Source organism: Tachypleus tridentatus, chromosome 9 (genome assembly GCF_004210375.1).
Source record: "Tachypleus tridentatus isolate NWPU-2018 chromosome 9, ASM421037v1, whole genome shotgun sequence".
In the NCBI taxonomy this organism is placed as follows: domain Eukaryota; kingdom Metazoa; phylum Arthropoda; class Merostomata; order Xiphosura; family Limulidae; genus Tachypleus; species Tachypleus tridentatus.
Window position 1 is genome coordinate 29,166,694 of NC_134833.1, and position 11,597 is coordinate 29,178,290.

At 31.8% G+C, this 11,597-nt stretch overlaps 1 protein-coding gene across 3 annotated transcripts in view; it reads left to right on the top strand.

Moving 5' to 3' along the window:
- The first annotated feature begins 204 nt into the window (after positions 1 to 204).
- LOC143224949 (cytochrome P450 3A2-like) overlaps positions 205 to 11,597 on the top strand; it is a 29,370-nt gene continuing 17,977 nt past the window's right edge. For 2 of the 3 annotated variants that reach the window (XM_076453468.1, XM_076453469.1), the window contains exons 1-6: positions 205 to 382; positions 1,493 to 1,577; positions 2,942 to 2,994; positions 3,859 to 3,955; positions 7,935 to 8,051; positions 9,684 to 9,772. In XM_076453468.1, coding sequence (XP_076309583.1) covers positions 315 to 382; positions 1,493 to 1,577; positions 2,942 to 2,994; positions 3,859 to 3,955; positions 7,935 to 8,051; positions 9,684 to 9,772 — 509 coding nt within the window. In that variant the 5' untranslated portion in view covers positions 205 to 314. The remainder of the gene's footprint in view (positions 383 to 1,492; positions 1,578 to 2,941; positions 2,995 to 3,858; positions 3,956 to 7,934; positions 8,052 to 9,683; positions 9,773 to 11,597) is intronic. The other variant, XM_076453467.1, reaches the window with a different exon arrangement.

The following is an 11,597-nucleotide window of genomic DNA, read 5'->3' on the forward strand; positions in this document are numbered from 1 at the left end:
CTGCTTCGCGCGTTCATGAGGACAAATTGATTATAATATGGTTCTCTGTGTTTATATTTTTGTGTAAACGAAAGTCAGAAAGTGTAGAGAGAGATAGGAAGACACGTAAAAAAAAAAATCTTCAAGGCCAACCATCAATCAAATCTCACGTGACCGTAATATACAATAATATCTGGTTATATAGTTGACATATATATATATATGTACATATACACACACGTATATAATATTAATACTTTAACAAGTTGAGGTGGTTAGTATAGAAGTATTGCCTTTACTCGAATCACAATCGTGCGCTGTATTTTGCCGATACAATGGAGAGTTTAAGTTTTGTCCCTAACTGGGTACTTGGTGTGGTCATTTTTTTAACACTATGCTACCTGTAAGTATATAAAAATATTTAATCTGAAAATAAACTTAAGTTATTAATGGAGCTATGTGTGTTTGCATTATTTATTTTGGTTTTAGAAGCACGCCGGACAGAATAACATTTAGAAAAGGTGGAATACACTTTAAAAGTTAAATATTCATGTATCAATTTACCTGCATATATTTAGATCTGATACAAGAAGGTCTTAACTCCCCAGCGTGACAGTTACTACATCTCACCTGCATGCACACATTTGTTGAAGCTTTCGAATTTCTCTTTAGGAAATTAATTTCAAATAGTTGCTGCTGAAAACAGTTTGGTTTAATATTTTGAATGTAAATGAGTTCAGAAAAGTTTGAAAAAAAAATCTGTGTAAAACCTTGGCAATCTTGGAGCTGTGCTGAACAGAAATCTAAATAGTATTGAACACTGAGGGTGAAAAATCAAAGTCCTTAGTAATAGTAAATATTTAAAATGGTACATTATCTTTCTATAAGATGAACCTTATTTATTATCAGAAGAGTTTAAATTATAGAAACCTCATTTTCAAATTGATGCAGGAATATTTTGAAAGAAATCTCTCAAGCTCAACTTCTTATCATGATAATTTGTTCCTTTGGCTGTGTTGATGTTTTTTTAACTTACACAATAATTTGATTAAATATGCACATACTGTGTTATTTTATTACTATGTATTTTAATTTGATGAACTTCTAACATTTTGTGATGTCTCGGTTGTGTATTTGCATATTGTTTACTAAAAAAAATAATTTGTAAAAGAAATCTTTAATGGTGCTTTTTTAGTGTTACAAACTATTTATTTTTTAGTAATATTGAGAGTTTGTTAGAATGCATGTTAGTTGTCATCCTTCTTAGTTATAAAGATGATGTATTTATAATGATGGCATTATGGTAGGAATAAAGGTTTATTTGATGCCTTGAAGAACTTTTCTAAAAAGGTAGAAATATTAGGGGTTATCACACAAATAATTTGGGTTATGAAATTAAATGATACAAATGTCAGGAAAAGTTGGGTAAATATGCTTCTATTGAAATGTAAAGTTTGATTTAAGTAGAATAAATTAATTTATTTAATTGTTTTTTTGTTCTTTTTAATTAAAGGTATTTGAGAAAAAAATGCCATTACTGGTTGGATCGTGGTTTACCAGCAGTTACTTCACCATTTGAATTGTTTAATTTTAGAAAGGTTTGTTTCGTTAAGATTAATAAACAAGATATAAGCTAAATATACTAAAATGTTAAAAAATTACCACAGAGCTCACAAAGTTGATCATATTTTAGACTTTTGATCAATAGTTTGCTTTTATTAAATGAAAGAATCTGATATGGGTGAATAAAATTATAGAGAAGTATTTCTGTTTTTGTTGAACTCAAATTGTACAATAATCTGTTGAAAGATTAGATCCAGCTGTTTTTAATATCAGTCACATAGATGGTGTACTAATGATTCTTCTCAAGTCAGTTGATCATTATCAACTGAATTAAGATCTGTAGGGAAGATATCACTGTGTTTGGACCACAAGTTTAAGATATTTGATGAGTAAACTTGAATGGATGGCAATTGGCTGTTATAAAATCATGCCTATTTAGGGAATACTTGTAGTGCTCACTCGTAACATGTTAACATGAGAAATATAATGAAAGAAGTGAATGCTGTTCTGTACATACTGTCACATATATAATCCTACTGTGAATGTAGTTATTCTATTGATTAGAACAGAATTAAGTTTTAACAATATGAAATTGATATTATTTTAATAATAGGAACACCAGTTTTCTTACTTTAACTGTTCAGTTATACATGATTTACTGAGACCTCACTCGAGGGCCACTGAAATAATGTAATTTTATCCTGTTTGAGCAGCAGGCTGTAATGATCTTTATCTTGTTGGAAATAGAATAGAGATCACCTATCAAGTTTAAACCTCAAATTACCAATTTTATTACAAACAATTTACATTTTTTGTATCCACGTATTAAATTGTATTGAATAATAAATTTGTGTTTTTAATTTTCAAAGCACTCAGTATAAAGAACTGACCACAACATAGAATGCAAAATCTTATAAAATCTTAGTAGTAACTGTTAAAGTTCTTTGTAGTTTTTATGATATTTTGGTTTAATTCTGTGTGATTTATTTGTTATTTATAGATCTTCTAACCAACAGTCAGTAACCCACAATCAATTAGGTGCATAGATAGTTTAGAAAAATGTGTTTGAAAAAATTAACTCCATTATTTATTCTAAAATGAAGGTATGATGAGGTTCTTTAAGAGTTTTGGATTTATTTTTTATTTGAAACACAGGAGAATTGGAGATTTTGTGTCAAATTCTCAAAACCAATATGGGGTCTGTGCATTAAATACTTTATTTATATTGTCTGAGTTTTTAAAACATACAGATTTAATATGTTATAGGCATTATATATATTTGTGAAAATGTACAATAAAGTGATTTATATGAATATATTTAGTATTTATGATTTTTAAGTTGTTTTGTTCATGAATATTAAAAAAAAGTACTTGAGTTAAGAATTATAAATATTTCTAGAAATTGCATCATCTTGAACTCGAGCATTATAAGAAATTAGGAAGAATCCATGGGTGAGTATATTTTTCGGATTTGATATGTAGGAAAAATATTAAGTAAAAAAGAACAAAAAATATGGAAAGTTGGTTAGTAATATAATTATTAATATTCTTTATACAATACTGTTTTCTCACATTTTGTAAGAATTGGTACATTTATATATTGTAATTAATCTTATAAAAGCTCACAAATCTACATAGTAATCAAATATCTGAACACTAGTTTTTAGCAGATTTGTCTGGTAATGTCTGAAGATTCCAAACATCTGATAGTATTACTGTAGACGTTTTACAGTATTAAACTGCAAAATGAAACTACATGTCTTTAAGGTTTTTGTGTAAATCTAAGTTTTTAACACAAATTTAAATAGATAATGCTCATGTGGATATATATTTAAACTGTAAGCTTAAAATGTCAATGACTGTGAATTTTTCTTAATGAGATTTGTGTTCTCTCAAGGCTTTACATGATATTTTAAAGGTGCAACTAGTATCCCCTTTGCTAGTAAGATACCATCCATAAAGTTGGTGGTATTTAAGGTTAAGTGACTTTGAGTAGAAATATTTTATAACTAGATCTTGTGTTATCTTTATTACTCTGTGAATTACTCTAGCTTATCTGTACATTTCACTAGACTTAAGCTAGTCAAAACATGAGTAGTTACGTGTAAGTATATTAAAATATTACTTTATAACAATGAATAATGAATATACTGAAATATCAAAAGGAGAGAGCATTATATAAATATTTTGAAATTCCTGTTCACTGCCTTCAGTATGAAACCTTTTAATGAAAAAAAACTATTATTGAGTAAAACAGAGTTGTTTATTTATTGTTTTGTGAAAAGATTTGCACTTTTAAGAACTTTTTTTAACTAGACTTTTGGATGGATTCAACCCTGCAATCTCTGTGGGCGAACCTGAACTTTTGAAAAATATTTTGGTCAAGGACTTCCATGCATTTTCAAGGGTGCGGGTAAGTGGTGTGTTACTTGTGTATACTCTTTAATTCTTAATTCAAATTCATTTTCAGGCTTCAGAAAATTTCTGAAATCACATAATAATATTCATCTTTTTTCCTGTTGAAGTTACATTTAAATGATTTTATGAATTGGTATTATCACACTAAAGAAATACTTTTTACAGAATACCAATTTCCATTGGTAGTCTTTAAAATTTTTTACTCAAGCTGTGTGGAATGTAGTTTTGATTGCACTTAGTCCTAGTGGTCAAGATTGAATGTGCGGTCAACTAACTACCCTCTTCACATATTTTTTTATAAGGAAGCGTTTCAGGAACTTTGTAAGTATAGCAATAAACTCTGATTGAGTCACCTCCTTGTTAGTTAGTTTCATTAGCCCATCTTTCATGGAAGTATATCAGTGTAAATGGAAAGTATTCCACTGTTGGTCTGCTAACAAGCGCTTTCCTGCTGACAAGCTTTTTGTGGCTTATATGGCAGAATTTCTCATCTGGCTCTTTGACCATGGGATTTTTTGTATCTTTACTTTCCAGATATTAGGCAGCCATATCCCATACCTTCTGTTATTCCTAATACTTCTTTTGCTCTTACTATACTCATGCATTCCTTCTGTTTGGAATGTCAAGGTGCTCCTCCATGCCATCCCTTTACCTTTGTTTGAACCACTTTTCCTGTGATCCTTGTTTCATTTATCTCTTAAAACATATTTCCTTCTTCTCTTGGCTCATGAACATTACAGTTTGACTTGATTGCCATTGATGTCTCATGTACCCTTTATTATTCTACCTATCTTCTTTATCCCAATTGTTCCTTTTTTTCCTGAGACTTTGACAGATCAGGAGGGTTGTTCAACTTTTTCCTATTTCCTTACTTTCTATATCCCATCTTTACCCTAGACCACATTCAAATAGGCTTCTGTATCTGGTTAGGGTTCCTCATTGTTATATAGTACATGATTGTTCACACTCTACTCTTAAGAATTGGGTTCACATTTTGGCGTATTTGGCCTATTCTTCCCTGCCTTCCTACTCACATACCTTGTTCCATGTTTCCTCTCATCTGTTCCAGCATTTCACTTTTCCCTCACTTTTCGTCTTTGTCATCCAGTGGAGGAGATTTTACAATTGGACATGTGAACTACTCTCACTATATTCCTCTCACACTATCTTTATCATATTGTGCCTTTCTCTGTGTGAGAGTTTCATCTACCATCTGTGAGTGTTCTTCAAACTTCATTGTGACTTTAACTAGTAAGTTTTCTTCATTTTTTTTTTCAGATACTTTTCTCTCCCCTTTTATTACATGGATCCCACTCTGTGATGAGTGGTTCTTGATAAGGTATTCTTTAACTTTAAACCTGGACTGTCAGCCATGTTGACTTGTGCTCTCTCGTCCATGGCTTCACATGCTCACTGTTGAGATGGCATATTCCATATATTGTTGGATGGTTAATTACTTCACGATAAATTTTTTCATAAGCATGCCCATTACAGACCATACCATACATTGACTACATGTGTAAAGCAGAAAGGGATTGCTGCCCATCCCTGCCATTCCTCAAGTGAATAGCTTGTTATTAGTTTACTTTTCAAAATAAGGTTTTTGTTTCCCCATTGCACTATCTCTAGTGATGATGCTTTTCCAGACTCTCCACTTCACTGTCTCTCTCCTTTCCTTGAGTGAAGTTTGGGAGTCCTTACCACTTTCCAGTTCTAAACTGCTGTGGTGGTTGACCAAGAAGGCACTATTCTAAATGCATTCTACAAGGAAAAAATAAGAATCATTCAGTTGAGAGTCAGGTGATAGTGTTCTGCAAGTGTAAGTTGGGGGTAGCCTTCAGGGCAGTTGCTGTCACTTTCCTGATTGATGTAGTCTCATGACATTTACACAACAACTAAAGTTGAGCTGTCTTTTAACTAGATTACATGGCCTCCTGACATTTACACAACCACAAGAGTTGAGCCATCACCTTATGGGATGATGTGGTTTCCCAATTCATTTTGCACAAATACTGAAGTTGAGCTGTTATCTTGTTGGGTTATTTGACATTCTGATACACCTTACATGAACACTGTTGTTGATCTGTTGCAATTCAACTTCACTTCTTCAATTGAGAGGCCTCATTCTACCTTTGCATGTAATTCAATTTCCAGAGGTTTTGGATTAGAGTGAACTAATCAACACAAGCTGTCACTCACGTTTAGGTTGTCTATCTTCATTCCCCAGTTGCTCCTTCTCCTTCTGTATCTTTGGTCACAGGGGCAGTATGTGGGACTATTCTGATGCTATCCTTGACTGTCCCTCATTCTCTTCTTACAGGGATACTATTGTCTTTGGATAGTGTCAATTTATGCCATGGTTGGGAGCATTGATTTCATGCAATAGACTTCCTTTTGATACTATTAGGTTGAGGAATAATTCGTGAGCGTTTTTAAATAATTTCATTCAAGCATTACATGCAAGACTATACAATACTTCAATGCATGAACACATTACACCCAAAACATTTATTATGATACTTTATTTCATGTAATACCTAGGTATATAGTATGCATTGTTTTAAACGAAATTGCAAGAAATTAAATGCAAAAAGCAGATGGTGTCGAAAATGCTCGATTTTGTCCACTTGACATTCCATTTAATGAGCTGAAAATGAAAGCAAATATTAAAGACATATGAAAATCAAACACACCATCTATTAGAGCAAAAAATTATCTACCAAATGACATGAAATATTTTGCGAAAGCATTTCATTTATGAATATATTTTTTTTAACTTGAAAAAACGCTCACGAATTATTCCTCAACCCAATAGATTTAAATTCATAGATTGATAGATCACTGTTGATCCTTGTGACACACCCAGAAATTGCTATGGATCTTTATCCCCAATTTTTGGGTTTGAGGTGAAGGTGGTATGATCCTCATCCTACCTTTGCATGAATGTCGGTACCCCATGAGCAAGTTTTGGATGTAGTTGACCTACCTTGTACGGTATGCCATTCAATAACTACTCTACACTTCACTATTTCCACCCTTGTGTATTACACAGTCTACACGTGGGTAAAGAGTTTACCTGACTCAGAAGTGGGGTGGTTCCTGTCTTGTAATACTTGGATCTGTGTCTCTGATATTAAAAGGTGTCTTTCAGATTCTTTCAGGAGTACTGTTACACTGCCTTGCACTGGCCCCTTCTCCTCTTTGATATAGAATTATAAGTAATTTTGTAAGAGGAGGTGAATAGTGTATTGTAAGTTATAATTTTCCTATACTGCCAAATTTTGAAGTGAAGGTTTGGTAGAGAGAGTCACATGCATCACGTGAGCATGCCATGCTATGGTTTGTTAAGAGATGACACGTGATGATTCACATGAGAGACATGCTAGAATATAGTAATTCCAGTAGAGGAGTGCAAGGCTTATGGCATGTGTTAAGAAAAGGTTTGCATGTAGATGGCAGCACTGAAGAAGTATAGTTAACTATGTGAGAAGAGGTAAATGCCTATTGGGAATATATTTTCATTATAGGAAAATTGAAACTTTTGAAGTGATGAAAATTGCTGTTTGTTTGTTTAGATTGTGCATTCTTCCTATGATTGCACTCTAATTTTATCTCTAGTACTAGACTGTTGAAATCATGAAAAGTGTGGCATCATGTGTGTGAGTTTTTATATGATATGTTGATTTTCTCAAAGCAGTCTTGTGAACTTCTTACATGGTCAAACTGGCCTGTTAGTTTCTATTTTTAAAACATGGTTTCAAATTTGATTGAATTGTGCTGTTTGTAAGAAAACAAGCTGAAGTCATGGTAATGAACAGTAATTATGAGATGTCCTTTCTTTATACAGAAAAGTACTTGTTTATAGTTTTCATTTGGAAACTTCAGCATTTGTAAAATAATTTTAAGTGTTGACTTACAAGTGCATTTAAAGATGTATTTGATGAATGAAATATTAATATAGGGATTGGTTTCAGGATTTCTCAGTCAATGATGCTATATTAGACAAGATGCTATTCTCTCTTCAAGATGAAGATTGGAAACGAGTTCGTACAATTCTAACTCCAACGTTCACTTCCAAGAGAATGAGAGGGGTAAGACATTTATAGTTAGGAATAGACTGGTGAAATATTATGAAAGAATTATTCAATATACTTTCACACTTGTCACTTGTCAAATACTTATAAGTAATTCATATTCATTTTCATGCCAAATCAAACACTCCCTTCAGGTTTTGTACCATCTATATTAATAAGTATTGTTTAAAATACTCCTTTCCAAATTTTGTATAAAAATTTGAAACCTTTATTTATTGACACTAACTTAAAACAATTTGATACAAGGTTTGCAATACTACTGGCTGTATCAAGTTGCCAATACCAGTACTCAATCATCTTTCATCATGTGAGTTGAGCAATTAGAAATTCAACTATTCTTCTCAATGTGCTCTCATGGGAAATTTTTTTTTTTTCCACATCAAACGAAATTATCAGTTATCTTTAAGCCCAGTGGTATGACAACTATGGAAATGAATAATTTGAAATCTAGTTTGTTTTTTATTATAAATTTAATGGAAGCTGGCCTCAAAAAAATCTATTGGCAGGTTGTAAGCTGGAGCATGTTAGAGGTAGGCATGGAAAGTAGTTTCTGAAATTTCATTGATTTCTCTTTAACCCTGTAAGGTTGAAGAATATAAAAATGTAGCTTCAAAAATTATAGAGATTGTTTTTCATTTCAATTCAAATTTTCCTAGGAGGTGAACAAAGGAATCCAGGAGAGGAGAAAGCTCAAAAACAAATTTTTAACTTATCACACTAGGGAAATTTGAGGATGCTTATAAGTATTTTCTTATACAATTAAGAATAAAAAATTCATATAAAAATTTGATTTATTATCTATGATTTGATGCCAGGTTTATTCATATACCATGATCATTAAGTAGTTTAATTAATTTTGAATTTAACCCACTAAAACATTGTGACATGCCCATGTTCTAAGGGTTAATCATGCATGTACCTACCTAATGTGCAATCAGTTGTGTAGGCACATTCGTGTTTTCTTCCAGAATGTGGGATTCACCAGCTTCCCATATTTCATGCTACTGCTGATTTACATGTTGAGATTTGCTTATTGACTGAAGTATGAACTCAAAACCACCACATCAAGTATTTATAATACTGTGAAAAGCAAAGCTGAAGTACTAGAGAAAGCACTCGGTTAAAACTCTGAGATGGGACATGTGATAATAGATAGCATTCTCAACATATGATGTACTATAAACCAGTACAAGTACTGGGTGCCCTGATTTGGTTAAACCTCATGTGCTTAACTCATTCACTGCTATAAGCATGTGTGTGTGTGCGTGTGTGTGTATATACATGACCTTTATTTTAGCCTTGAAAAGTATGATACAAACCAAATAGGAATTTGAATTTTATATAGCTTTGAAGAAAGGAATATTCCCCCTCAAAGTTCCTAAACTTTAGTAGTTTCAGATAAATAATAAATGTTAAAAGATGTCTTTGTTTTTTATTACATATTGAAAAACAATCTACTGCTGAGAGAGTTCTTTACTAGCAAATATGGCAGTGAAAAAGTGAATGTAAATATCTTATGAATGGGTGACTTATGGGTGTTTGCTTTACTGATGGTGCATTAATGTATAGATTTTTGTTAGTTATATGATTGTCATAACTTGTAGCCATATTTTATGCAATTTTTTGTAGATGGCTGAACAGATTGGAAAGTGTGCAGAAGTGATTACCAATGCTTTTCTGAAAGCTGCTGATGAGGGAAAAACAGTAGATTGCAAAAAGTAAGTTTTACAAAATGGATAGTACAGCATGTATGTGTGTTTACATCAAAGATGATTAGAATCTTGAGCTTATAATTAGAATCTTAACTGCTCCTATCTGTTTTGAAAGTGGGAGGACATTTAAGCTTCAATACTAAGGCCTTCTTCAGATGCAGTCCATTAAACCCAAAACTCTGCCTTGTCTGAAATACCCTTGATTGATGTGTGTTTGTGTGTTTTTCTTGTAGCAAGGCTACATCGAGCTATCTGCTGAGCTCATCCAGAGGAATCTAACCTCTAATTTTAGCATTGTAAATCCGTAGACTTACTGCTGTACTAGCGGGGGGCCCCTTGATTGGAAGTTGTGTAAGTACTTTTATTTAAGCAATGTTAAAGAACTATCTGTGGCACCAGTTTTCTTGGTAATATAATGCAATTACACTCAAAATATTAATTTTGTGTGTATGTGTCTATGTGTATCACAACTTTGCTCATATATATATATATGTATATATAAAGAATACCTTTGGTTGTCTGGAAAGATCAAAAGTCACCTAATGCTGAAGAATGCTTGCCTTGTGGTAGAGTGGGCCCACATTTACTTATGCTTTTGGGAGTTCCAAAAATTGATTACCAATGTAAAACTGTGCCAATAACTATAATAGTCATCTTTCTAACCCTGAGATAAGGCTGAGTGCAGCCTTGTTTGTAACAGAAGAGTTACATAGTATTGCTTAAAGTTGGATATTTCCAATCAAATTATTAACAAACTTAAAATATTTATAAACGTTTTTCTGGAAATAAGTAAAGTTCCTTATAAGTTAACAGAGCATTAAAGGTCAGTGAGAGACACTTTGGTCCATTCAGACCATTCTTTCAACTAAAAGAACCTAAACATTAAAAAAACTCAAAAGTCTGCTTTCTAGGTTTTAAATGTATTATTATAATGTCCCTAATTAATGCCTCCTCTTTAGTTATTGGCTTCCTCCCCAGTATTTTTGTTAACATAATTTTGACTTGAAAAGAAAAAAGATAAACACACACTTATTAGCATAGAAATCAACAAATCACATCTGAAAAATCAGTGCCCCTTTCACTTCACAGCTTACAATGCTATCGAGCATTTATTAGGGGAAATATGGTATTTTTTGTTTATTCATAAAAATTGATAAAGGTAGTGATTTGTTTTTAATTTTCAGAAGTTCACAAAATATGCAAAAAATAAGATTATATGAATAATTAAAAGCAAATTTTTAGGGCAGCCTTCATGATTCTGGGTTTCTACAGAATGTATCCTAGCATGGGAATATTAAGCTTATTCAATCCATACTTAAAAGAGTGTTAAGATACATATATTTTAGGATAAACTTGTTAAACTTTGCTCATATGATGTAAGAGCACTACTGAGTAATATAGTGTAGGGGAGCTGATGTATTCTTGCAAATCTCAAAGAGTTTATCAAGTTAACTGAATTTTGGGTCAGATATGAAATTTTAGCCATACCATTGACAGTTAAAAATGATTTTTTCTAAATGTTTTTACAAAAGTTATTTTATTAGGGTTCAATGGATTTAATTCTACTTTGATTGTTTTTCTGTGAGATTTGGACAGCAGAAATAATCAAAAGTATTCAGTAATGAAAAATGCTACTTTTTATTTGCTCTGTAAGTAACAGAAAAAAATATTTTCAGCTGAACACTTTAATTAATTAAAATTAGTAATGAGAAATCAATAGCAATATCAATATTACTTGGACAGTTAGAATAATCTACAAGAATAATAATCAGAAATAATAATTTCAATTAATTTTAATGACACTAATAAATATAATTGTAATAATGATTGA